The 27,349-nt window shown below is 44.6% G+C and overlaps 1 protein-coding gene across 2 annotated transcripts in view; it reads left to right on the forward strand.

Moving 5' to 3' along the window:
- The window catches only part of ABCG5 (ATP binding cassette subfamily G member 5), a 32,955-nt gene that overhangs the window by 3,804 nt on the left and 1,802 nt on the right, over positions 1–27,349 (forward strand). For both annotated transcript variants that reach the window (XM_079940135.1, XM_079940134.1), the window contains exons 3-11: positions 3,098–3,234; positions 3,318–3,416; positions 7,537–7,669; positions 9,250–9,389; positions 10,148–10,277; positions 11,077–11,290; positions 11,373–11,578; positions 12,393–12,531; positions 17,625–17,810. In XM_079940135.1, coding sequence (XP_079796261.1) covers positions 3,098–3,234; positions 3,318–3,416; positions 7,537–7,669; positions 9,250–9,389; positions 10,148–10,277; positions 11,077–11,290; positions 11,373–11,578; positions 12,393–12,531; positions 17,625–17,810 — 1,384 coding nt within the window. The remainder of the gene's footprint in view (positions 1–3,097; positions 3,235–3,317; positions 3,417–7,536; positions 7,670–9,249; positions 9,390–10,147; positions 10,278–11,076; positions 11,291–11,372; positions 11,579–12,392; positions 12,532–17,624; positions 17,811–27,349) is intronic.

Here is a 27,349-nt window from a genome sequence, read left to right on the forward strand (position 1 = left end):
GTGTATGTATGAGTATTTTTATATTTATATTTTATATATATATATATCTCACATCTTTATCCATTCATCTGTTGATGGACACTTAGGTTGTCTATTTTTAGTTTTTTAAGGAACCTCCATACTGTTTTCCATAGTGGTTACACCAATTTACATTCCCATCAACAGTGTCGGAGGGTTTCCTTTCTCCACACCCTCTGCAGCATTTGTTATTTGTAGGCTTTTTAATGATGGCCATTCTGACTGGCGTGAGGCGATACCTCATTGTAGTTCTGATTTGCATTTCTCTAAAAATTAGCTGTGTTGAGCATCTTTTCATGTCCCTGTTGGCCATCTGTATGTCTTCTTTGGAGAAATATCTGTTTAGGTCTTCTGCCCATTTTTTGATTGTTGTTTGTTTTTTGATATTGAGCTGTATGAGCTGTTTGTATATATTGGAAATTAAGCTCTTGTTGGTTGAATCGTTTGCAAATATTCTCTCCCAGTCTGTAGGTTGTCTTTTTGTTTTGTTGATGGTTTCCTTTGCTGTGCAAAAGCTTATAAGTTTGATTAGGTTCCATTTGTTTACTTTTGCTTTTACTTCTTTTGCCTTGGGAGACTGACCTAAGAAAACATTGCTGCGATTTATGTCAGAGAACATTTTACCTGTGTTCTCTTCTAGGAGTTTTATGGTGTCTTGTCTTGTATTTAAGGCTTTAAGCTATTTTGAGTATATTTTTGTGTACCTTCTTAACCATTTTAAACTGTACAGTTCAGTGGTATTAAATACAGTCACACAGTTGTGCAACCATCACCACCATCCATCCCCACAACCTTTCATCTTGTAAAACTAAAAGCATTCTTTTTTTTGGCTGCATTGGATATTTGTTGCTGCGTGTGGGCTTTCTCTAGTTGTGGTGAGCGGGGGCTACTCTTTGTTGCGGCACATGGGCTTCTCATTGCAGTGGCTTCTCTTGTTGTGGAGCACGGGCTGTAGGCATGCAGGCTCAGTAGTTGTGGCATGTGGGCCCTAGAGCGTGTGGGCTTCAGTAGTTGCAGTGTGTGGGCTCAGTAGTTGTGGCACACAGGCTTAGTTGCTCTGCGGCATGTGGGATCTTCCTGGATCAGGGATTGAACCCATGTCCCCTGCATTGGCAGGTGGATTCTTAACCACTGCGCCACTAGGGAAGTCCCTTATATCCTTTTTTGAATGAGGATATGAATCCTTTTTGGTCATCCTGCTGGTACCCTCATTAATGAGTTAATAGGTATTTGACACATGTTCAAAAAAGGATAATATTAGTTACCTTTTTCTATGTTTAAAAAAGGATCCCCAAACTAAGTGACTTCATAAAAATCATTAATTATCTCTCAGAGTTTCTACAAGTCAGAAATTTGGAAGTGCCTTGGTTGGATGCTTCTGTGTGGGGTCCCTCATGAGGTGGTAGTCAGATGTCAGCTGGGGCTGCAGTCATCTGAAGGCTTGAATGGGACTGGAGAAGCTACTTCCGAAGTGGCTCCCTCACATGCTGTCTAGCAAGTTGGTGCTCACTGTTGCGCAGTGAGGATGTGTGACATGAGAGGAACCCTGAGGGTCACCCACAAGAGGCTGAGAAGGAGCAGCCAGACCAGCAGGATTAAACCAAGAGGATGAGGTGGCCTCAAGGCCAAGGGAGAGAGATTGACAGAGAAGGGCAAGCAACAGTATCAGCTGCTGCTGGGAAGTCAGACAACATACAGAGAAGCATCTACTGGATTTGGCAACAAAGAAGGAGGCTAGTTTTGAGATAGTGGTGGAACTGGAATCCAGGTGACAGGCTCTTTGGAAGGTCTGTCAGAGTTGAGATTGGATCCCAGAAATGTAAGGCTAGGGAGGCTACATTAGAAGTTAGAAGAACCACAGACAAGGCTTAATATCGTGACTGGGACACTGCAGAGCACATTTTGAAAGACAACCCCAGTGAAGTCACATTTTGTTTCTTTACAAAAACTCTGTCCCCTTCCCCACGCTGACCTCTACCTGAACATAGTGGGGCTGACTCTGAGCTGTGTCAGTCGTGGGTTAGATAAGAAAACCACTGCTCCAGGAGCTTGGCTTATACATCTTTGCACCCCTCAGAGCAACCAGCGGTTTCTTTAAAATATTTGAACAAAAGGTCTTTTCTTTGGTTTTGCGCAAGTCATCACATCCTCAGTAGAATTCTATTGCCATCTTCTCAGACAGCCCAGAACCTCCTGCCTGTTTCCTGTTACTCATTCTAACTGCTTAAAAGCCTTGGTCAGGAAAGGCCTGGTGACTCCTCTTCCTGTCTCCATTAACTCTCTGGGCCCATGTAAGCTTGTGTATGGGAAGGGCCAGCTGGTGTCCTACCCTGAAGGATCACTGTAACCCTAGAAAAAGCAAACCAGGAGAAACCTCACCCTCCAGTCACCTCAGCACAGGGTAGTTAGTTCATCCCACCTCCTCTGTGGGCAAGTCCTTAGCAACAGCCAGCTGGGTTATTATGCCCAAGGCTCTCAGTGTAGGCTGAGGCCAACTTGGTTTTAACCAAAGGACTCGCTAAGCTAGTGCTTCTCAAACTCTAACATGCAGGAGAACTACCCAGGGATCTTGTAAAAAGCAGAATCCGGGTTAGGAGTTGGGGCCTGAGATTCTGCATTTCTAGCAAAAGCTCTCAGGTGGAGCTGAGGCTGTTCGGCCTCAGACCACACTTGATTAAGTCAGCGAGGCTCTGGGCGGTGTCGCCTACATTCAGGAACCACCAGAGGATCCCAGGGGGTCACAGAAACAAATTCAGATGTCCTAGGATCCAAACGTTTCCAAGAACCCTGGTTTTCCTTTTATTCTGATCCTGTATTTTCTTTTTCAGCCTCAAGCAGCTTTAAAAACAAACAAACAGGAGGACAAAGCTCCTCCAGTCCTGACGTGGAGGAGAGAAACAGCTTGTCCCCTCTCATTGAGGAGACAAGCTGGAAGGACTCATTCCAGCCATGAGCTTGTCCCATGAGGCCAAAGAGAGAACAAGTCAGGGCTGGACCGCGGGTTCACCGAGGGTCTCGGGAAGTTCCCGCGAGGCCTCGTGCAGGGCCTCCTCCAGGACCTTCTCTTGTCTCCTCCCAGGCTCGGGGAAAACCACCCTGCTGGACGCCATGTCCGGGAGGCTGCGGCGCACGGGGACCCTGCTCGGGGACGTGTTCGTGAACGGCCGGGCGCTGCGCAGGGAGCAGTTCCAGGACTGCTTCTCCTACGTCCTGCAGGTGCGCGCGTCCCCGGCGCCTGCCCGGCTGCCCGCTGGCTCCGCAGCCAGCGAGGGGGCTGCTGACACATCCCTCCCCTGCAGAGCGACACTCTGCTGAGCAGCCTCACGGTCCGCGAGACGCTGTGCTACACGGCGCTGCTGGCCATCCGCGGCGGCTCCCAGGGCTTCTTCCAGAAGAAGGTGGGTACCGCCCCGGGGCCACCCAAGGGATCACCCCGCTGTGGCTTTGCACCCCCTCGTCCCTCCGCTTGCCCCTTCCTCCCCTTCGCTCTCCACCCTTTAAGAGTCAAGGGCTGCGCTGGCAGCCGCTAGTCCCAGGTGGCTTTGGGGCACTTGAAACTGACTAGACCTACTTGAGATGTGCTGTGAGGGTAAAATACACACCAGATTTCAGGAACTTAGTCTGGAACCGCAGAATGGGAAACGTCTCATTAACAATTTTTAAGATATTGATTATTGGTCAAAATGGAAATATTTTGGTTGTATTGGGTTAAAGAAATTATACCACTAAAATTCATTTCATCTGTTTCTTTCCACTCTCTAAAATGTGGCCACTGAAGTATTTAGATTCTAAATGTGGCTTGCGTGATATTTCTGTTGGGTGGCGCTGTCCTGAGAGCTCTGTGTTTGAACAGATATGGCTATTTTCCTCACTGTGTGTCGCCCTGCAGCCCTGTTGAGATTTTTCTCAACTTTCTTTGAGGCGTCTTGAATGTGCCTCATCCAAACTGGATTCAGTTGGTGAAGGAGGAACTATTGAATTGTCAACTCTAAGTTCCAATCTATTTCTTTAAGTGGACCTGATTTGGAAGAGGCTGCGAGTAAACTCACAGGGGCCTTACCTGGAAACATTGCCTCGTTTCTGTCTGGGCTGGAAACATACGACCAAGGACAGGTCAACGTAACACCTGCGAAGCAGGCACAGTTCTCTGGGAAACTGGCTCTCAGAGGTGCCGGAGATCACTGGTGACGTCTGCCTCAGAGGCTTCACCACTCTGAGGCCTCAGTGAAGGTTCCTCCTGGGCACACAGATTACACCTGCACTTCAGGCTTCAAAGCTAGCCTTCCTTTAATGCCTTTGAGGATCCAAGGGAATCCTCCATCTCAGCTGAAGGGGCAGTAGGTTACTCCCTTTTTATCAGGCACCTCTGAGCCTGTCACCAGGGAGTTACTCCTCTTTGTCCCTGGTGCTGGACTCTCAGACAGGGCTTGGCCAGTGCAGCCAGGTCTGAACTGTGCCCAGAGTACCAGCAGGCTTGTTTGTTGTCATGCCAAGTCAGGAAAGGGCATTCTTCTGATTCAGAGTCCTGGACGTGTTGGAGCATAGCTTTCACTCCAGAGGAACCTTCAAGAAAGACCATTAGCCTCACAGAGCCCTGTTCCTACCTGGAGGTTACCTTAGAGTGCTCAGAAGGCATTGCGAGGTTCTTGCTATTCTACCAGCTTATTCTCTGGGCTCTCGTATGTGGCTGGCCTCCATCAGGCCTTGTTCACACACATCTCATTTCATTCTGGCATCAGCTCTATGAGGGAGGCGTTATCTCCAACTTTCAGATCAAGAAACTGACCCCCAAGGATATTAAGATCCCACACCTCGGACTGGCAGAGCTGGGACATGGACCCAGGTCCTCTGGCTCCATCATGCCTCCCTGGGCCTCACTGTGGTCTGAGAAGACAGAGGTCGGAATTTGGCCCACGGGGAGGCACAGGCATCTTCACATGACTTAGCTGCCCTGACAGTGAGTGACAGGTGAGCCCCTATGTAGGCTTCCTGTCTGCCTGCTTTAGTATTTTTGTGTCTAAAATGGGTAGGAGAGGATCTCATTGGTATTTGAGTTGGAGAAATGAAGTCATAAGCAGATTCTTTTGAGAGAGTGATCCATTTACATCCCATACCCCAGGGAGAGAATCCGAGAAAGCCACCGAACCTTTTCCCCTGAAAATGCACACATTTGCATAAATATTTAGAAAATTCAAGGTACCTGAAGTTGGTTGATGGCAAATTTGCCCCCAGTGAATGGTCCCTCTCCCTGGCACTGGCAACCCCTAAGTGTCCTGCAGAGTTTCCTATCATAAAGTTCTCCCTGCTTGAGAGTACTTTCTGAGCAAATCCAGTCCACAGGATGTAAAATCCCGACAAAGTAGTTTAGGGAGAAGGAAGTGCCTGTGATAACAGAGCAGAGAGTGCAGCAGATCTGCTTTTGTCCTCTGCGAACCTGAACGTAAAGCCATGATTGATGTGGCAGGCTTTGTCCACCCTTGTGCTTCTTGGACCACTCGAGAACCCGCACAGTTTACTCTCAGTCCCAGCTCTGCCATTTGCTAGTGGTGTGACCTTGGGTAATCTATGAACCTGTCTGAGGATCTGTTTTCTGTTCTATAATAGATAGAGTAATAATGCATCTCTCCTGGAGCTGATGTGAGGAATGAATCAGTTTATGTGAAATCACATAGCATGGAGAGGATTGATGATCCCAGTGGTCCCTTCCAAGACTCTGAATTCTATTCCCAGCAGTGTTTGCAAAACATGGGAGAGGCTTCTAGCCAGAGACATCTGAAACAGATGAAGTAAATGTCTCCCCTGTCCATTGCTTCTGAGCCAGGAGGGGCAAGCTTTACTCCTTTCTTGCTGTTGCAGAGCAGATGAAAGGGACACTCAGGAATCTACCCTGACTGGTGAACACATAAACCTTGCCATGTCAAGTGAAGCTCAATTCCAGAATCCTTCCACTCTGATGGCAAGAAGAGACAATCATACTGGTTCACATATGCATTTCTAACCTCCTCCTTATTCCTTTGTATCTATTTCAGGTGTATCCCTTTCTTTTGGTCAAAGCATCATCTATTGATCCCACTCCCTGTCTCCTCTGGAACTTTGTTCCATAAATCATCCCCTCTACTCCAGTTTAGTTTGCTGTTGTTATTTTTTAATAGGGTATTTAAAAAAATAAATTATTTATTTATTTATTTTTGGCTGCATTGGGTCTTCGTTGCTGCACGTGGGCTTTCTCTAGTTGCGGTGAGCAGGGGCTACTCTTTGTTGCGGTGTGCGGGCTTCTCATTGTGGTGGCTTCTCTTGTGGAGCACGGGCTCTAGGTGCACGGGCTTCAGTAGTTGTGGCTCGCAGGCTCAGTAGTTGTGGCTCACGGGCTCTAGAGCACAGGCTCAGCAGTTGTAGCGCACGGGCTTAGTTGCTCCACGGCATGTGGGATCTTCCTAGACCAGGGCTCGAACCCGTGTCCCCTGCATTGGCAGGCGGATTCTTAACCACTGCACCACCAGGGAAGTCCTCTTTTTTTCATTATAAAAGAAACACAATCTCATTAGAGATGTATGGGAACAAAACTCATTATCATATATATAAGTATTCCCAGTCTCTTTCTCTCTGCTTTCCCCAGGGCCTAATGCAGATAGGGGTACTCAGTCAGGGGAGGACCAGAAATAGAGATTTTTGAAAGGGTCTCTGGTGGGGAGATAAGCTAAGGAAGGAAAGAGGGAGAGGGAGGGAAAAGGCCAACCTTCTTGATTAGAGAGTCAGTAAAGAATTTTTTTTTTAGTGATGATTGTTTTGGGGAGTTGAGTAGTAAGCAGAGGATTTCAGGGAGCTGAAGGGTATAAGATAAGCAGAGTGAGGAGAATTAGGGAAAAGGAAATTTTTAAAAGTGTGTCTGTAAGTTATAAACTGGGTTCCTTTTAAAGTCCTTAAAGAGATTCCAATAAAGATTGGCTTTATTTTTAATTACTTTTGATAGCTGGATTATATTTGATGCAAAACCACAGTGAGATTGGGCCACATGGGACTCCAGGACTTATTTGGGTTACATAGGGGAAGCCAGGTTTAGTTCAAACCAAATTGATTTTTTTTACACGTAAAACATTTATTATAATAAAGTTTCAAAAACCAAAGACTAAAAAAATAAGTTATATTGTAACTATGCCTTAGGGGGCGGTTTCTCTATGGGCTGGACTGACTGTAGCATCTGAAAACAGGAGTCCAACAAAATCTGCATAGTTTCCTGCTGACTTTCCCTGAAGCAAGTTGAAACAGTTTTTTGTTGCCGTAAGGACTTCTGAAAAAAAATTCATGTCAATATTATTTATTTTAATCTGATACATATATTGTGATTTAAACCAAATTGGATTCTCTTGTAATAGGCGTGCTTTCCCTAGGATGTGGTGAGTCTGGAAGTGGCCCAAGCGCTCAAGGGAAGTGTGTTGCCTCTCCCCTGCCATCCTCAGCCCATGAATCGGGACACAGCCCAGCAGTGACCAGCCTTCCTGGACATTGTGTCTCTTACAGGTGGAGGCAGTCATGGCAGAGCTGAGTCTGAGCCACGTGGCAGATCGGCTGATTGGCAACTACAACTTCGGGGGAATTTCCCATGGTGAGAGGCGCCGGGTCTCCATCGCAGCCCAGCTCCTCCAGGATCCCAGTAAGTGGGACCCAGAACTGCTACTGGCTGCTGCCTGTCATCTTCCATGTGTCTGCAGACATTTTCAGCCCTTTCTTCACAGTCTCCATTTGGAAAGGGCTTGGTTGGTTGGGAACTGAAGTCACTGAGGTTTCTCAAACTGGGGACCCAGTTTCTTTGGAAATCTAAGTAGTTCCTGATGCGATTCCATCACCCAGGTACAAAAAAGCTGTTGGACTTGGAAGCACTGCGTTTGTGTTCATGTTCAGTTAGGGTCTTCCATGAATGTCCTGTCCCTCCTTACTTCTTACTAGAGCAGCACCACTGTGTCTACTCTGGAAAGCCAGTGAGTTTTGCTGTGACTAGAAGTATTTATGAAACGGCAGGAATTAAAATAGGATTTTAAGTGATACATGAGAAAGTATATATATTGGAAGGAGGGGCTGTCAAGATGGGGTAGCCAGTCACCTGCCTCTCCTGCCTGGCTTCATTCTCCCCACTGTCTGGGGAAACCTTGCCACTTACATACACTTGGAAGATGACATGATACATTTGGATACTTTCTTCACATTGGGGTAGACCAAGACTGCCTGCTCTTCAGAACAAATAAGAGGGATGTTCTTAAGAACAGGGTACAAAAAGTACCCTGTACCTTTTGGGTAGAAATAAGCTACAGTTAAACCCGCTAAAGAATCCAAATGCCTGTCCCATCTCGGACTTTGTTTCACAGGTCAGAGTTTTCTGCAGTGCAAAGATGCAGTTGGTGTTGCAAAGTGCTAGACATGAAGTGACATTATGTCTTTTTAAAAGATTTATTCAAGTATAGTTGATTTACAATGTTTTAATTTCTGCTATACAGCAAAGTGATTCAGTTATACACACACACACACACACACACACACACATATACACACATTGTTTTTCATATTCTTTTCCATTATGGTTTATCACAGGATACTGAATATAGTTCCCTGTGCTATACAGTAGGACCTTGTTGTTTATCCATCCTATGTATAATAGTTTGCATCTGCTAATCCCAAATTCCCGATCCACCCTCCCCTACTCCCCCTCTCCCTTGACAACCACGAGTCTGTTCTCTGTGTCTGTGAGTCTGTTTCGTAGATAAGTTCATTTATGTCATATTTTAGATTCCACATATAAGTGATATCATATTTGTCTTTCTCTGTTGGACTTACTTCTCTTACTGTGATCATCTCTAGGTCTATCCATGTTGTGAGATTTTGCCTTTTTAACCAGCCTCCTCTCAGCCTTTTAGAAACACCTGGGTGCCAGCCTGCCAGCCCTCGTTCCCTGTTAGGGTCCCCTGGATGGAGCCCAAACAGTCTATAGTGCCACACGAGAGGCCTGACGTGGTTGCTGCCTTGTCCCTTCAAGGATTCAGGCTGGGATGTGCTCTGGAGCTGGGAGTTGGGCCCTTCCAGGTCAGGTGCTTTCTCCTGGGCTCAGGCTAAAGTACTGCTCACTGCACACTGTTTGGATGGGATAAGACAGCTCAACAAGGAACTGTTCAAATTTCTGAGGCTAGAGCACAGAGCCCAGGCTCGGCAGTGACTCAGATGTCTGACCTTCCTTTGCCGCAGAGGTCATGCTTTTTGATGAGCCAACCACAGGCCTGGACTGCGTGACTGCAAATCAGATCGTTGTCCTCATAGCAGAGCTGGCTCGCAGGGGCCGCATCGTGATCCTTACCATCCACCAGCCCCGCTCCGAGCTCTTCCAGGTGAGGGGGACGTCTGTTGTTCCAGCTCAGCTCTTCCAGGGTGGGTATAGGTGTGCCAGGCTGGGGATCTCGGAGTAGAGGTTAGTACTTAAACCAGAGCAATCCTGATGGGAAGGGCCAAGGATGGAAACTCAGTTCTTTTAGCACCTATCACGTACCAAATACCTTCTATACACTAGCTCTTTTAATCCACACAACAACCCTATGAGGTGGGTACCAGCATTTTCACTTTACAGAGGGGAGGAGTGAGACTTAGAAATGATCCAAAATTGAGCCAATATCACAGTTAATAAAAAGCTGGAATTGGCATTCATATTCCAGTTGGCTTTCAAGTCTGTGCTTTTCCACTAAATCATATAGAGTTCCTTCCCAAAAATCTCACCTTAATCTCCTAGGATCCTTTTAGGGAGCTATTATTTGCCTTTTATAGATGAGGATCTGAGATTTTAAAAAATTTTTTCGGTCCAAAGTCACTCATTCCGGGGCCCGGTGGGGCCTCAAACCTATAGGTCCTCTGACCCGTTCCATGAGCTGTCCTCTATCCTAGACATGATGCTGGGTGCAGGGTGGGAGGCAGCAGGACCCACAGTGGCAACCCAGGCTGGAAGGAAGAGGGATGCATTTTGAGAGGTTCTGATGGCCGCAGTGAGAGTACTGATGTATGGCTGAGACAGTCAAAGGACTGACCACTTGAGACTTCTTTTCCATAAGGAGGTGGTGACCTGATTACACACTAACACTGTCTGTCGTTCAATCAGCTCTTTGATAAAATTGCCATTCTGAGCTGCGGAGAGCTGGTTTTCTGCGGGACTCCGGTGGAGATGCTTCATTTCTTCAGTGGCTGCGGTTACCCTTGTCCCGAACATTCAAACCCTTTTGATTTTTATGGTAAGTTTTTCTTTCACAGTCCCCATCATATATGTTTTCTAAACTTTATCATCTCAGATTTCTGCCTAGATGACACCGGCACACGTGGGTTTTATTTCTCCTTTTGTTTTGGTGTTTTTACTCTTCAAAAAATTAATTTGGCCGAGCCAATTAACTTGCCATAGATGACCTATCAGAATGAGGTGGGGGATCTCTTTTTTTTTTTTAAACATTTTACCACTACTCTTCACTTTAAAAAAAAATAAATTTATTTTTGGCTGTGTTGGGTCTTAGTTGCTGTGCACGGGCTTTCCCTAGTTGCGGTGCGCGGGCTTCTCATTGCGGTGGCTTCTCTTGTTGTGGAGCACAGGCTCTAGGCACATGGGCTTCAGTAGTTGTGGCACACGGGCTCAGTAGTTGTGGTACACGGGCTTAGTTGCTCTGCGGCATGTGGGATCTTCCTGGACTAGGCCTTGAACCCGTGTCCCCTGCACTGGCAGGTGGATTCATAACCATTGTGCCACAAGGAAAGTCCCGGGGATCTCTCTTGAAATGGTGCACTTCTACTTTGTCAGAGAAAAATTAGCTGAACTTCTGAATTCTCCCAGACAGGCCTATCAGGATCTTCATGGCCCTGCTGTGGTAGCTTTAAAATATTCTGATTTTATAGGTGGGGATTAACAACAGGTATTATTTTGATGAGATGAGGTATTATGGTTAGCACTCCTAAATCAATGATGGAACATATATTATTAGTCACTGTGTATATATGGGCATTTAAAAACACATGGGTCATTTTTTTGTGGGAAAAAAATTTCAGTGGACCTGACATCAGTGGATACCCAAAACAAAGAACGGGAAATAGAAACCTACAAGAGAGTCCAGATGATTGAATCTGCCTACAAAGAATCAGCAATGTATCGTAAAACCTTGGAGGATATTGGAAGAACAAAACACCTGAAAACATTACCAGTGATTCCTTTCAAAACCAAAGATTCTCCTGGAGCCCTTTCTAAACTGTGTGTTCTCTTGAGGTAAGAGCCTCACCCCATTTTAGATAGGTAGACATCCACCCATTAAAAAAAAGCAATGAAAACGGGGTTGTTTGGCTTTCAGGAGAGTGATGAGAAACTTAATGAGAAACAAGCTGGCGGTGACTATGCGTCTCACTCAGAATCTGATCGTGGGTTTGTTCATCGTTTTCTTCCTTCTACGGGTCCAGAACGACGTGCTAAAGGGCGCCATCCAGGACCGTGTGGGTCTCCTGTACCAGTTTGTGGGCGCCGTCCCGTACACGGGCATGCTCAACGCTGTGAACTTGTGTGAGTGCCCTGCCCCGGAGGTGGGCCCCCGGGGTCGCGGGAGCTTCTCTCTCCCTGAATATCTCCTTTCTCCAGCCGACGCCTTGCGAGACTCCACCATTATAGGGGTACTTCTCTGAGCTCAGCCTGGCCCCCTCCGGGTTCTCTCTCTGGGACAAGGTAACTCGTGAATTAGTAACACCTTAGTGGGAATTAGCTCTCCAAGTGGATCTCCCTGAGGGTCTCTGAGGATCCAGGGAAGCATGAAGTTATGAGGAGATGATGCAGCAGAGTTTGGGCAGGGTTTTTAGAAGATCAGCCCTGGTATCTTCTCTTATCCATTAGGAGGCACAGCCCATGGGGGCCCGGATGCCTGGTCAACTTTGCACTGTTAACGTCCTTTTTGGAGCCTATTTTAGGACAGCCAACGCCTGGTTTTCAAACTCAGTGGGAGTCCAGAAGCAATACCTAGTTGCCTGATGTTCTGTGCCAACACCCTGCAAGAAAAGAGGACAGAGTGCCTCACGTCACTCATTTGTGTCCCTTTTGCATGTGTGTTCTTGAAGTGGTGACACCCCTCCCCCCCACTTTAGAGAGACGGAAATAAATTGTGACAGCTTTTGTAATCCTATTGTAATTCAGGTAGAGTGTGGATTTCTGGGGTGGGGGCATTTATAGTTCTATGGATGTCAGGTTCCTTTTCTCCATGACTAGGGGGCCCCAGCTGGTCCTCACCATCCAGTGCTGATAGGTCTCAAGTTCAGCCTGGGCTAGCACCCCTCCCCGTCCAGCTGTGTGGTGACCGGCTGTTCTGCAACCTGCCTCCCATGCCCAGTTCCTGCGTTGCGAGCCGTCAGCGATCAGGAGAGCGAGGATGGCCTGTACCAGAAGTGGCAGATGCTGCTAGCCTACGTGCTGCATGTGCTCCCCTTCAGTGTCATTGCCACCATCACCTTCTGCAGCGTGTGCTACTGGTAAGGAAGAGGGTGTCCAGAGGCCTTCAGTTTTCCCGGGCCATGCTTCCCAGATGGTGGGATCCCAGATGGCCAGTGGGACCTGTGGAGGGAGAGCCCCAGGGTAAACAGCTCCCTGCTCTGGAGGGTCTGTCTTTGCCCACCAATGTCCAGTACAGTGTCCTGTCCTTCAGGACAAAGAGAGGAACCCTCACTGTGGGCCACACGGGACCTGAGAGCAGACCAGCAAGACTACACGCACCAGGGAATAACCTGTCCCGCATTCACTGCGGGGCCTGGCCTGAGGGGAGGGCTCTGGAGTAGCTGGGACCAGGTGCAGAGGCAGCGAGGCTGTCCACCCAGCTCAGCGTGGCTCCCAGGCTGCTGTGAGCTGGAGCGGCAACGCTGCCTGAGGTTTCATTTGACCGACCTGGGGCATCGTGGTTGGGCTGGGGTGACGGGGTGTGGAGGAATCACGAGTGACTATGGGAAGAGGGCTTTGGAGAACCATGAAGCACCCCTGATGCTGGGTTTTGATTGATGGTTTGTAGACAGTGCTTTTTATTGCATAGAACATTTTACAGATGCAAATCTGAAAGTGTGTAGAGTTATTTGTTGTCATAGGGAGATGTATCTTCCCTAATCCCTCTGGCTTTCCCTTAAGAAGAGATGGGGGGAATCATCCGGCATTCTGTGATTCCAGTAGTGAAAGGTGCCCAGCTTGTCGTTCCAAGAGAGGACTTTAGGCGGTTCTGGAGATACTGTCTTTCTTCAGGGCACTGGATTCACGTGCAGGTGCTTCTACCCATAACGAGTATAAAGACCCCATGGTATGCGATGTGAATAATTATTATGAATCAAGGGAAATACAAGTAGAAGATAAGTGAGGGCCTGGCTTGAGCTCCAAGATGAAGAGTTAGGGGGTCTTATTGTGCAGACTCTTAGACATTGTTGTCACCCTGGGGAGCGACAGAGGCAAAGCTGCTCGCTCTGGTTAGCAAGAGGGCGGACGCTCGCAACCAAGGGCGATGGCAGGGACCACACGGCCCTCCTTGCTGGCCTTGATGAAGCCTCTTATCCTCCGACACTCAGGAATGTGCCGAATCTCTGATCTGTGATGTACATAAACCACAGGCCCATCTAGTTTAGGCGAAATGATCCAGGAGCAGATTTTTTTTAAGTGACCGTTTCTGAGTAAGCCAAGGTTGGTTGGAAATTCAGAACCTTGTTAATTTAGAACCCTGCTCCTCAATGTGGCCCACGAAGCACGGTGTCAGTGTTACCTTGGGGCTTGTTTAACCTGCAAAATCTCATGCCCAGCCCTGCTGAATTGGTTTCCACATTTTACATGATCCCCCAGGTGATTTATATGCACTTTAGAATTCGCAAAGCACTGATTTTGAAGACCATATGATATTTGTAAAACTGCCCATGAGAAAGAGTTCTGTACGATTTTAGAAAACAGGGCGGTTTTAAACTAGGTTCAGTATTGTCATGACTCTTTTTGACAAAAGCATAATCATTTCTAGTGGTGGCAGCACAGCTGTTAGCAATGTAGCAAATACTTTGATTCAATGATACAAAAGTTTGTTGAATGCCTACTAGGTGCCAGGCACAGTGCCAGGTGCAGCTGCGGATTTAAAGGGGAGTAAACTGAAGGGGCTGCCCTCAAGCTTGCAGTTCTGAACTGAGACGGCCCTGAAAGCCGGAGTGTTTTCTGACTCTTAGCAGCACATCAGACTTGAACTCACTCAGTAGCAAAATCCGATCTGAACCAAGGTGAGGTTCATTGTACTTTTCCCACAGCAACATTCCTGTTTAGTAGATACGTTACAGGTGGAGTCCCAGACCCCACTGCAGCAAGCATGGTCTACACAGTGTGAATGAAGTCTTTCCCAAATCTGTAAATTGCCACATTCCAAAACACATCTGGCCCTAAAGTATTTCAGATGATGGATTGTGGACATAAATCTCCAGATGACTTTAATTCAAGAAAGTGTAAGATTAATATTATAAAGAAGCACAAACACGGTGCGGAGCAATATGATAACAAAGACGGCTGACACACGTGAGCACTTGCCTTTATGTCAGGCACTAAAAGGTTTAAATATATCAATTCATGTAATCCTTGGCACCATTCTATAAAGGCGGCATTATTAATTATCCTTGTTTGAAGACGAGGAAGCTGAGGCACCATGGGGAATGTCTCTTCCCCATCTCACATTCATTATCACAGTGAATTACAAAGGAGACCAAGGGTCCATTTGGCTGGATGGGGAGAGGGACTCTTGGAGGCTTTATAAAGGAGAACTTGAGAGATGAGCAACATTTGAATAGATGGAAAAGGAGCAAGGGTGTTTCAGGGGAAGAAAGAGAAGGAGCATAGGTTCAGAAGCAAAAACACACAAGACCTTTCCAGAGAAAAAGTTCAGTTGTGCCGTGGGGAAAGGAGGATTGGAAGGAATAATGGAAAATATGACTGACAGCCTTGGAGCCTGGTAGGTGAGGTGCTGAATGCCAGGCTAAGGGGCTGAAGTGGATTAGATACCGGTACCTAGTAGAGGATTTTGATCCCCAGAGAGTGACCCATCTGTGTTGGACTCTGGGGGGTGAGGCTGGCATCACTTTCGTCTCAGACTGGAGAGTTAGGGCAGAGAGGCTGAACAGCCCAGTGAGGAGCCTTGGTAACAGTCTGGGAAAGGCAGAGGCTCTGGTGAAGAGAGCAGCAGTGGCAACAGAAAGGGGGTTTCACTTTGAGATGCTGGGAAAGTAGAATCGAACGGACTTAGAAATGGAATGGATTTGCTGGGGGGTAAAGAGAGTCACGGATGATGCCTGAGTTTTCAGCCTGGGAGGATGGGAAGGGGACAGTATCCTTATCAAGTTTGCGAGGAAAGAGAATGGATTTGGTTTTGAATATGTTGCATCTGGGATGCTACAGGACACCCAACAGGAGATGTCAATCAGAGGCACAATAGGTTGGTGTAGAAAGAAAAGGCAAGAGGAGTGAGAGGAGAGGCCTGGGAATGGATTCTATAGGCGAGAATGTCAGGGAGGAAGCGGTCTGAGGGTGATATCTTAAGAGGCACATTCAGAGGGTGGGAAGAGGGAAGCAATCCGGCGAGAGAGGCAGAGAGGTGGTTAGAGTGGTGGAAAGAGAAGCAGGATCGGGCAGTGTCAGAGAAGGCAAGAGAGGAGGGAGTTTCACGACGGTGTAGTGAACCCGTTCAGTACTGCAGAGGTTCAAGGAGGTGAGGCATAGGTTTAGGAGGTCACTGGTGCTCTTCCATAAAAGAGGTTCAGTAGAGTGGTGGGGGTGCCAGTCAGGTTTACCAGGGAACAAGGAGTGAGATGGGAGAAGCAGGTGCTGTTTGAGAAGCTTGGTGGTACAGGAGAGGATAAAGAGGGGGCAGTTGCTTAAAAGGTTACCAGACTCAAGGAGTGGTTATTTTACAATACGGTAAGTAAGACCATTAGGGAAAACCATTAGATTGAGAGTAGATGAAACTACAGAAAAGTTGGGTAAGTCGCAGATCAAGTTTCCAGATTAGACCAAGGCAAAAATAGGAAAATCAGATTAACATAGTATCAAGGATGCAAGTAGACAGGATAAAGCTTGGCAAAGATGGGGGAAGAGATAGAGACAGGGAGAAAGAGAGGAGATGCAAAGTAGGGAAGATAAAGATAGAAATTCACAAAATGGGAGGTAAATCCATCTGTTGAGCACTGGGGAGAGAGTTTGAAGTTCCCTGGGAAGAGAGCATAGTTTAAAGTAGAAGTTTTTATTAGCCATGATGGGACATGACATTGGAACCCAATAAGCAATGAGGAAGAATTAGGGGTCCAGGAATCAGCTGAGGCAAAGTGGCAGAATGGATCCAATTAGCACAGCTTAATTGAGAGAGCAAGGTCCCCAGGTGGGGAATTGGTAAGGCAAAGAATAGCAGAAGGGATGAGGATCTGAGGCATTGAGGGCTTTGGGGAAATGGGAGACGGGAGGAGGCCATGATCAGAAGGGGCATTTCCAGAATGTGAAATCTTGGACATGCAACAGTTTTGAGTAACAAGTAACATTTAAATCCCAGACATAGTGAGTGATCAAGATTAGGTGGGTGGAGCCACTGGAATTGATCAGGTGACCTAATTAGGAGGCACTGGTGTTGATGGATTATGAAGGTTAAAAACCTTGAGGATAATGATGGTGGACGGGAGTGCAAAACTGACCCTGGTCTAAAAGCCACAAAATCATCAAAGGTGAGAAAATGTCTTAAAAGTCACAGAGGACTGCCTTGAGGCAGAGAATTAGTAGTATAAGCCAACTTCCTGATTTGTATAGGAGGAAAGGCAGATGGCCTTGAAGAGTGGTAGGGAGGGGTGAGGGTAAGACATGCCAACTTCTCTTACTTACTCTACAAATGGAAGAAAGAGTAGCCACGTCTAAGGGTTGTTGAGGACGTGCTATCACCAGGGAAATGTTATGTGGTGAAAGGAATGTAAGAGGTTAAGGGGCATGGATATAGAGTAGCTTGTTTACAAGAACATGAAGGTCAAATCAGTGGAAGGGGTTGGTAGAATAAAAGACAAGAATGGAATGGAACAGGCCTGGGGAGGGCTAATCCACTGGAGGATGAAAGCAGTGAAGGGTTTTCACGCTGGCAGTAACCCCATGTAACAAGGGTGAGGTTCAGGGAAGGAGAGGCTGAGAAGCAGGTTGGGTGAGTCCTTAGCATTAGGGTAGTAGGCTAGCTAGGGTGGGAGCAGTGCCAGCCAGGCAGAATGTGGTTGCTTATGGAGAAGCCTGGACAGTTCAGCCCTACTTACTGCAGTTGGTTGTGACCATCCTCTGAGTGTTAGTATTTTTCTATGAGAGCTGAGGGGCTGTAAAAAGGAAAAGGTGGCTCCATTGACTTGGGGCCAACAGAAACAATTTGAGGGACTAAATGGCCTCAAATGTTGGCCCTGTTCCGAAAAGGCCTTTCAAAGGGGAGTTTGGCCTGCCCTGCAGACTCTCCCCACCCACTTAACCACCATGGATTTATCCACAGAAGTCAAGTGTGGAATTTTTCTTAAATGATAACCCTTGGAGAGGAACTAAAGACCTTATGTTTTTTTAGGACTCTGGCCTTATACCCTGAGGCTGCAAGATTTGGATATTTCTCTGCTGCTATCTTGGCCCCCCACTTAATTGGTGAATTGCTAACTCTTGTGCTACTTGGTGTGGTCCAAAACCCAAATGTGGTCAACAGCATGGTGGCCCTGCTCTGCATTGCTGGGGTGCTTGTGGGCTCTGGATTCCTGAGGTAAGATCTAATAATTCAAATGATTTAGACTGGCATGATTTGATGTTAATGATCACCTCATAATGATTATTATAAGGCGTTACAGAGAAGCGCTGTGTGATACTGTGATACTCTATCACCTTACAGTCCGGAGTACTCATAGTGCTTCCTAGTCAGTATTGCTTAGACTTTGAACTGTTCATTATTTGTTAAATAAAACGTCGTCAGAATGAGAATCAGGAAATGATGATTGAAGCATGTTATCACATGTCATAAGCCATTATAACAAGAGGAGGAAAACCAAGCTGTCCTCCAGAAATACTCACAGCCTATTACAGGCTAAATAGCATGCATTTGGTTCATTTCTTCCCTGGCACTGTTGAGTTTCTATTCCAGCTCTCAATTCTCAGTTACTTTAAGAAAGTAAGAATAGTCAGGTAAGAAAAGAGGCTGCAGGATAAAAGACTGCTCAAGAAAGCATCAGGACTAGAAGGACACACACCAAATGTAAACAGCAGTTATCTCTGGGTGATACTTATTTTAATTTTCTTGATATTTTCCTATATTTTGTGAATCTTCTATAATGGACAAGCATTACTTTATAACCAAGAAAAAATATATGTACACATACATACATATTGTATATTTTTTTAAAGTAGCAGGAACGGCAGAAAATTTTAGAAGGGTGAAAGTGGTTTCAGGTGGGTGATGTGAGTGGGATCCAGTAAGTAAACTATGGGTCCCTGAGAAAATGTGAAGACAGCTCTGTTTCTTTGACTTAAAAATCAAAGAAAAGGGCCCGGAGACCTTCAAGATGGCAGAAGAGTAAGACGTGGAGATCACCCTCCTCCCCACAAATACATCAGAAATACATCTACATGTGGAACAACTCCTACAGAACACCTACTGAATGCTGGCAGGAGACCTCAGACTTCCCAAAAGGCAAGGAACTTCCCATGTACCTGGCCATGTGGCTGACAGGGTCTTGGTGCTCTGGCCAGGTGTCAGGCCTGTGCCTCTGAGGTGGGAGAGCCGAGTTCAGGACACTGGTCCACCAGAGACCTCCCGGCTCCACGTAATGTCAAACAGTGAAAACTCTCTCAGAGATCTCCATCTCAGTGCTAAGACCCAGCTCCACTCAACAACCAGCAAGCTACAGTTTTGGATACCCTATGCCAAACAACTAGCAAGACAGGAATACAGCCCCACCCTTTAGCAGAGAGGCTGCCTAAAATCATGATAATGTCACAGACACCCCAAAACACACCACTGGACACGTTCCTGCCCACCAGAAAGACGATCCTCATCCACCAGAACACAGGCATCAGTCTCCTCCACCAGGAAGCCTCCACAACCCACTGAACCAACCTTAGCCACTGGGGACAGACACCAAAAACAACGGAAACTACAAAGCTGCATCCTGCAGCCTGTGAAAAGGAGACCCCAAACACAGTAAGTTAAGCAAAATGAGAAACACACAGCAGATGAAGGAGCAAGGTAAAAACCCACCAGACGGAACAAATGAAGAGGAACTAGGCAGTCTACCTGAAAAAGAATTCAGAGTAATGATAGTAAAGATGATCCAAAGTCTTGGAAATAGAATGGAGAAAATATAAGAAACGTTTAACAAGGACCTAGAAGAACTAAAGAGCAAACAAACAATGGTGAACAACACAATAAATGAAATTAAAAATTCTCAAGAAGGAATCAATAGCAGAATAACTGAGGCAGAAGAACGGATAAGTGACCTGGAAGATAAAATAGTGGAAATAACTACCGCAGAGCAGAATAAAGAAAAAACAATGAAAAGAACTGAGGACAGTCTCAGGGACCTCTGGGACAACATTAAACACACCAACATTCGAATTATATGGGTCCCAGAAGAAGAGAAAAAGAAAGGGTCTGAGAAAATATTTGAAGAGATTATAGTTGAAAACTTCCCTAATATGGGAAAGGAAATAGTCAAGTCCAGGAAGTGCAGAGTCCCATACAGGATAAATCCATGGAGAAGCACACCAAGAAAAATATTAATCAAACTATCAAAAATTAAATACAAAGAAAGAATATTAAAAGCAGCAAGGGAGAAGCAACAAATAACATACAAGGGAATCCCCATAAGGTTAACAGCTGATCTTTCAGCAGAAACTCTGAAAGCCAGAAGGGAGTGGCAGGACATATATAAAGTGATGAAAGGGAAAAACCTACAACCCAGAATACTCTACCCAGCAAGGATCCCACTCAGATTCAATGGAGAGATTAAAACCTTCACAGACAAGCAAAAGCTAAAAGAATTCAGCACCACCAAACCAGCTCTACAACAAATGCTAAAGGAACTTCTCTATGCAGGGAACACAAGAGAAGGAAAAGACTTACAATAACAAACCCAAAACAATTAAGAAAATGGTAAAAGGAACATACATATAAATAACTACCTTAAATGTAACTGGATTAAATGCTCCCACCAAAAGACACAGACTGGCTGAATGGATACAAAAACAAGACCCGTATATATGCTGTCTACAAGAGACGCACTTCAGACCTAGGGACACATACAGACTGAAAGTGAGGGGATGGAAAAAGATATTCCATACAAATGGAAATCAGAAGAAAGCTGGAGTAGCAATTCTCATATCAGACAAAATAGACTTTAAAATAAAGACTATTAGAAGAGACAAAGAAGGACACTACATAATGATCAAGGGATCAATCCAAGAAGAAGATATAACAATTGTAAAAATTTACGCACCCAACATAGGAGCACCTCAGTAAATAAGGCAAATGCTAACAGCCATAAAAGGGGAAATTGACAGTAACACAATCATAGTAGGGGACTTTAACACCCCACTTTCACCAATGGACAGATCATCCAAAATGAAAATAAATAAGGAAACACAAGCTTTAAATGATACATTAAACAAGATGGACTTAATTGATATTTATAGGACATTCCATCCAAAAACAACAGAATACACTTTCTTCTCAAGTGCTCATGGAACATTCTCCAGGATATATCATATCTTGGGTCACAAATCAAGCCTTGGTAAATTTAAGAAATTTGAAATCGTATCAGGTATCTTTTCCGGCCACAACGCTATGAGACTAGATATCAATTACAGGAAAAAAACTGTAAAAAATACAAACACTTGGAGGCTAAACAATACGCTACTAAATAGCCAAGAGATCACTGAAGAAATCAAAGAGGAAATCAAAAAATACCTAGAAACAAATGACAATGAAAACACGACAACCCAAAACCTATGAGAATGCAGCAAAAGCAGTTCTAAGAGGGAAGTTGATAGCAATACAATCCTACCTCAAGAAATAAGAAACTCTCAAATAAACAACTTAACCTTACAACTAAAGCAATTAGAGAAAGAAGAACAAGAAAACCCCAAGGTTAGCAGAGGAAAGAAATCATAAAGATCAGATCAGAAATAAATGAAAAAGAAATGAAGGAAACGATAGCAAAGATCAATAAAACTAAAAGCTGGTTCTTTGAGAAGATAAACAAAATTGATAAACCATTAGCCAGACTCATCAAGAAAAAAAGGGAGAAGACTGAAATCAACAGAATTAGAAATGAAAAAGGAGAAGTAACACCTGACACTGCAGAAATACAAAGGATCATGAGAGATTACTACAAGCAACTCTATGCCAATAAAATGGACAACCTGGAAGAAATGGACAAATTCTTAGAAAAGCACAACCTCCCGAGACTGAACCAGGAAGAAATAGAAAATATAAACAGACCAATCACAAGCACTGAAATCGAAACTGTGATTAAAAATCTTCCAACAAACAAAAGCCCAGGACCAGATGGCTTCACAGGCGAATTCTATCAAACATTTAGAGAAGAGCTAACACCTATCCTTCTCAAACCCTTCCAAAATGTGGCAGAAGGAGGAACACTCCCAAATTCATTCTATGAGGCCACCATCACCCCGATACCAAAACCAGACAAAGGTGTCACAAAGAAAGAAAACTACAGGCCAATATCACATAGATGAACATAGATGCAAAAATCCTCAACAAAATACTAGCAAACAGACTCCAACAGCGCATTAAAAGGATCATGCACCATGATCAAGTGGGGTTTATCACAGGAATGCAAGGAATCTTCAATATACGCAAATAAATCAATGTGATAAACCATATTGACAAACTGAAGGAGAAAAACCCATCATCTCAATAGATGCAGAAAAAGCTTTTGACAAAATCCAACACCCATTTATGATAAAAAACCCTCCAGAAAGTAGGCATAGAGGGAACTTACCTCAACATAATAAAGGTCATATTTGATAAACCCACAGCCAACATAGTTCTCAATGGTGAAAAACTGAAACCATTTCCTCTAAGATCAGGAACAAGACAAGGTTGTCCACTCTCACCACTATTATTCAACATAGTTTTGGAAGTTTTAGCTACAGTAATCAGAGAAGAAAAAGAAATAAAAGGAATCCAAATAGGAAAAGAAGAAGTAAAGCAGTCACTGTTTGCAGATGACATGATCCTATACATAGAGAATCCTAAAGATGCTACCAGAAAACTACTAGAGCTAATCATGAATTTGGTAAAGTAGCAGGATACAAAATTAATGCACAGAAATCTCTTGCATTCCTATACACTAATGATGAAATATCTGAAAGAGAATTTAAGGAAACAGTCCCATTTACTGCTGCAACGGAAAGAATAAAATACCTAGGAATAAACCTACCTAAGGAGACAAAAGACCTGTATGTAGAAAAGTATAAGACACTGATGAAAGAAATCAAAGATGATACCAACAGAGGGAGAGATATACCATGTTTTTGGATTGAAAGAATCAATATTGTGAAAATGACTATACTACCCAAAGCAATCTACAGATTCAATGAAATCCCTATCAAATTGCCAGTGGCATTTTTCACAGAACTAGAATAAAAAATTTCATAATTTGTATGGAAACAGAAAAGACCCCGAATAGCCAAAGTAGTCTTGAGGGAAAAAAACGGAGCTGGAGGAATCAGGATCCCGGACTTCAGACTATAGTACAAAGCTACAGTAATCAAGACAGTATGGTACTGGTGGAAAAAAAAAAAAATATATATATATATATATCTCAATGGAACAGGATAGAAACACAAAGAGACCCCAAATAGCCAAAGCAATCTTGAGAACGAAAAATGAAGCTGGAGGAATCAGGTTCCCTGACTTCAGACTATACTACAAAGCTACAGTAATCAAGACAGTATGGTACTGGCACAAAAGCAGAAAGATAGATCAATGGAACAGGATAGAAAGCCCAGAGATAAACCCACGCACATATGGTCACCTTATTTTTGATAAAGGAGGCAAGAATATACAATGCAGAAAAGACAGCCTCTTCAATAAGTGCTGCTGGGAAACTGGACAGCTCCATGTAAAAGAATGAAATTAGAACACTCCCTAACACCATACACAAAAATAAACTCAAAGTGGATTAAAGACCTAAATGTAAGGCCAGACACTATCAAACTCTTAGAGGAAAACATAGGCAGAACACTCTATGACATAAATCCCAGCAAGATCTTTTTTTTTTTTTTTTTTTTGCGGTACACGGGCCTCTCACTGTTGTGGCCTCTCCCGTTGCGGAGCACAGACTCCGGACGAGCAGGCTCAGCGGCCATGGCTCACGGGCCCAGCCGCTCCGTAGCATGTGGGATCCTCCCGGACCGGGGCATGAACCCTTGTCCCCTGCATTGGCAGGCGGACTCTCAACCACTGCGCCACCAGGGAAGCCCTCAGCAAGATCCTTTTTGACCCACCTCCTAGAGAATGGAAATAAAAACAAAAATAAACAAATGGGACCTAAAGAAACTTAAAAGCCTTTGCACAGCAAAGGAAACCATAAACAAGACAAAAAGACAACCCTCAGAATGAGAGAAAATATTTGCAAATGAATCAACGGACAAAGGATTAATCTCCAAATTTTACAAGCAGCTCATGCAGCTCAATATCAAAAAAATAAACCAATCCAAAAATGGGCAAAAGACCTAGACATTTCTCCAAAGATATACAGATTGCCAACACACATGAAAGGGTGCTCAACATCACTAATCATTAGAGAAATGCAAATCAAAACTATAATGAGGTATCACCTCACACCAGTCAGAATGGCCACCATCAAAAAATCTACAAACAATAAATGCAGGAGAGGGTGTGGAGAAAAGGGAACCCTCTTGCACTGTTGGTGAGAATATAAATTTATACAATCACTATGGAGAACAGTATGGAGGTTCCTTAAAAAACTAAAAATAGAACTACCATAGGACCCAGCAATCCCACTACTGGGCATATACCCTGAGAAAACCATAATTCAAAAAGAGTCATGTACCACAATGTTCATTGTAGCTCTATTACAATAGCCAGGACATGGAAGCAACCTAAGTGTCCATCGACAGATGAATGGATAAAGATGTGGCACATATATACAATGGAATATTACTCAGCCATAAAAAGAAACGAAAATGAGTTATTTGTAGTGAGGTGGATGGACCTAGAGTCTTGTCATACAGAGTGAAGTAATTCAGAAAGAGAAAAACAAATACCGTATGCTAACACATATATACGGAATCTAAAAAAAAAGGTTCTGAAGAACCTAAGGGCAGGACAGGAATAAAGACGCATAGAGAATGGACTTGAGGACATGGGGAGGGGGAAGGGTAAGCTGGGACGAAGTGAGAGTGGCATGGACATATATACACAACCAAATGTAAAACAGATAGCTAGTGGGAAGCAGCTGCATAGCACAGGGTGATCAGCTCGGTCCTTTGTGACCACCTAGAGGGGTGGGATAGGGAGGGTGGGAGGGAGACACAAGAGCAAGGAGATATGGGGTTTTATGTACATGTATAGCTGATTCACTTTGTTATACAGCAGAAACTAACCCACCATTGTAAAGCAATTATACTCCAATAAAGATGTTTTAAAAAATCAAAGAAAAAAGCTATTGAGCAGCTACTGTATGTAATCATATTTGTTTAATTAACTCTCAGAGCAATCCACGTTCAGTTAAGAAAACTAAGCTCAGACTTGACTTTGTTCTGATCACACGCTGTGAAGACTCTCCGGGGAGGCATGTGGCTCCCTGGAGACAGCACCGACCCTGGAGTCAGAGTCTTTCTCCTACCACTTAGTTGCCAAGTGACCATTGGCAAGTTACTTTTCTACCTAAATTAGTTTCCTCATTTATAAAATGGAGATAATGATCTCAGCCCCACCTGCCTCAAGGGATCATGAGACTGGAATGAGATCAGCAACGTGGAAACACTTCATGAACTGTAGTGAGTTATTATAAAGCCAAGTGAGTTCGTTTTGAACAGTCAGGGAGGATATTTTTTTACAGTGACACCATTACATTGTATTTGTCTATGTTGCTTAATTGGCTTGTTAGCATCTATGAAAAATGCACAGATAAGATCACCCCAATGGCATGGGATCAAGCCAGCAAATGACAGACCCAATCTTCAGCAGCATCTCCTCTTTCATATTTGAAACATTATGTGCTCCAATCAGTCTGGCACTATTTCACGTATTTGGTTTATAGGAAAGGGGATTCATTATTCTTGAGAGGGGGGCAGTGGCCAACATTATCAAAATGCTGTTGGGTTCTTTGCAAGATCTCAACATCCCAAGGCTTCGCCTGGGTTCTGCTCCATCACTGGGGTGAAACTGCGCTCCTGAAGGCCCCACATCAACCTCCTAGTCATTGAGTTTATGTATTTTCCCTCAAGTCATCGTCTTTCCTGACTGAGTGCCTGCAACATGTGCACTTTTGGCTGTCTCTTCCTTTAAACACAAGTGGAAATAGCTTTGTTGTTCTTTCTGCTTACAAAATAATGCAAGTTCTTAGGGGGAGAAATGCACACAATACAGAAATGTATAAGGAAGTTAAGTAAAAGTTACCTGAAGTATCACAACCCAGAGTTAAATTTTGTTGTGTATTTTGCTAGACTTTTATATAATCTTTAATTAAAATGAGCTCATACTATTGTGAAGGAGTAAGGTATGCATGCTTTTCCCCCCTTTTAACAATATAATGTAGATGGTCCCACATCAGTAAATTTAGATCTGTGGTTCCTCCCTCTTGGATGTACTGCAAGGATTGCTGTGACACAGCCTAGCTCTCCTCCTGTGTCTTTCACAGATCCATTTGTCCCCCCTCTGCCGCCTGCACAAAGCCTGGCTGTTGTTCCCTTGGCAGGGCGAGCTCTCTCTGAAAGCCCCCTTTGTTGGGTCTCACAGCCCATCACATGCTGCTCAGTTGCAGTCAGCCTCTTGAGGGCAGCAGCTGTGTCTCATTCATAGTTATAGCTCTTCTCAGTGGCTGGCCCAAGGCCTTTAACCAATTAGGTTTGCCAAAAATATTTGGATTGAGTGAATAAATGAATGACTACTCTCTCTTCTTGGACTGCCTACACACTGGATCAGTCACCAAATCACGGTTTTCTTCTCTGATGTCAAATCACAGATGCACGTGGAGCTTTTGAGTTTGCCTTGTGTGGTATGGTACAAGATGAAGACACATGGTTCCCACCTCACACTCTAGCCATCTGGGCAGCCATCTTCTCATGGCCATCATCCTCTTACAAGCCTTTGTCATCTCATCCTTGAACTTCTGCTGTAGGCTGCTTTGTTTTTTGCTGTTCCTACTCTACTCTTATTCTGGTCCATCCTACTTGCTGGTGCCACTTTAATTTTCTTAAATCACTGATTGCAATGTGACTTTTATCATGGTCCTTCAATGTCAACTGCCTGCAAGGCCCTGAAGTAGCCGGTTCATGGCTACCATTCCAAACTCACCTCCCACCGCTCCCACTTCGGATCCTCTGCCTTTCTAGTCCATCCAGTCCCACATGCCTGTGCTCATACCATTCTGCCTTCCTAGAGTGTCCTTCCTCTGCCCCTACATCCTCCCCAGACTCCGATCTGTCCTTTCCAGTTAGCAGCCTCTCAATGTGGCTAATTCAATTTTGTGCCTCAGAAAATTGCCAATAACTGAAAGTCATGGAGTTTGGGGATCACTTGGTGAAACCATAAATACTAAATACAAGAATGTCACGGACATGTAGTACTGGTTTTCTGTACTTTCTAAGCACAAATTGTTCACTACTGTATTTTTATAGCCTTGAGAATGTATAGTTTATGTCTCCCAACTACATTATGAGTCTTTAGGGGTAGGATACTTCTTTCGAATTCCGTAAGCACCTAGAACTAGTGCCTCACAAATAGAATGTAATACATATTTGTTGGTTGATAAAAGCTATTGAGTGAACTAAGAAGGCCACAGGGTCAGCGTGAAGTTTCTCCTGAAACAGGTTTCACAACGAATGTCTGCTTTTCTCACCATCCTTTTCCCCTTGTATTATAGTTTAGTTCTCACTTCATACATTAGCACCTCAAATCTGTTTAATCACAAACGTCCTCCTCTAATGTGGTGTGTTATTTGTTTTCTTTTATATCAATGGTGCTTACCAATAAAATTAGACACCAATCCATCATTAGGGGTGTGTTAAATTAAGGTTCCTACTATAATGGATCAC

The sequence above is a fragment of the Stenella coeruleoalba genome (genome assembly GCF_951394435.1).
Source record: "Stenella coeruleoalba genome assembly, chromosome: 13".
NCBI lineage: Eukaryota > Metazoa > Chordata > Mammalia > Artiodactyla > Delphinidae > Stenella > Stenella coeruleoalba.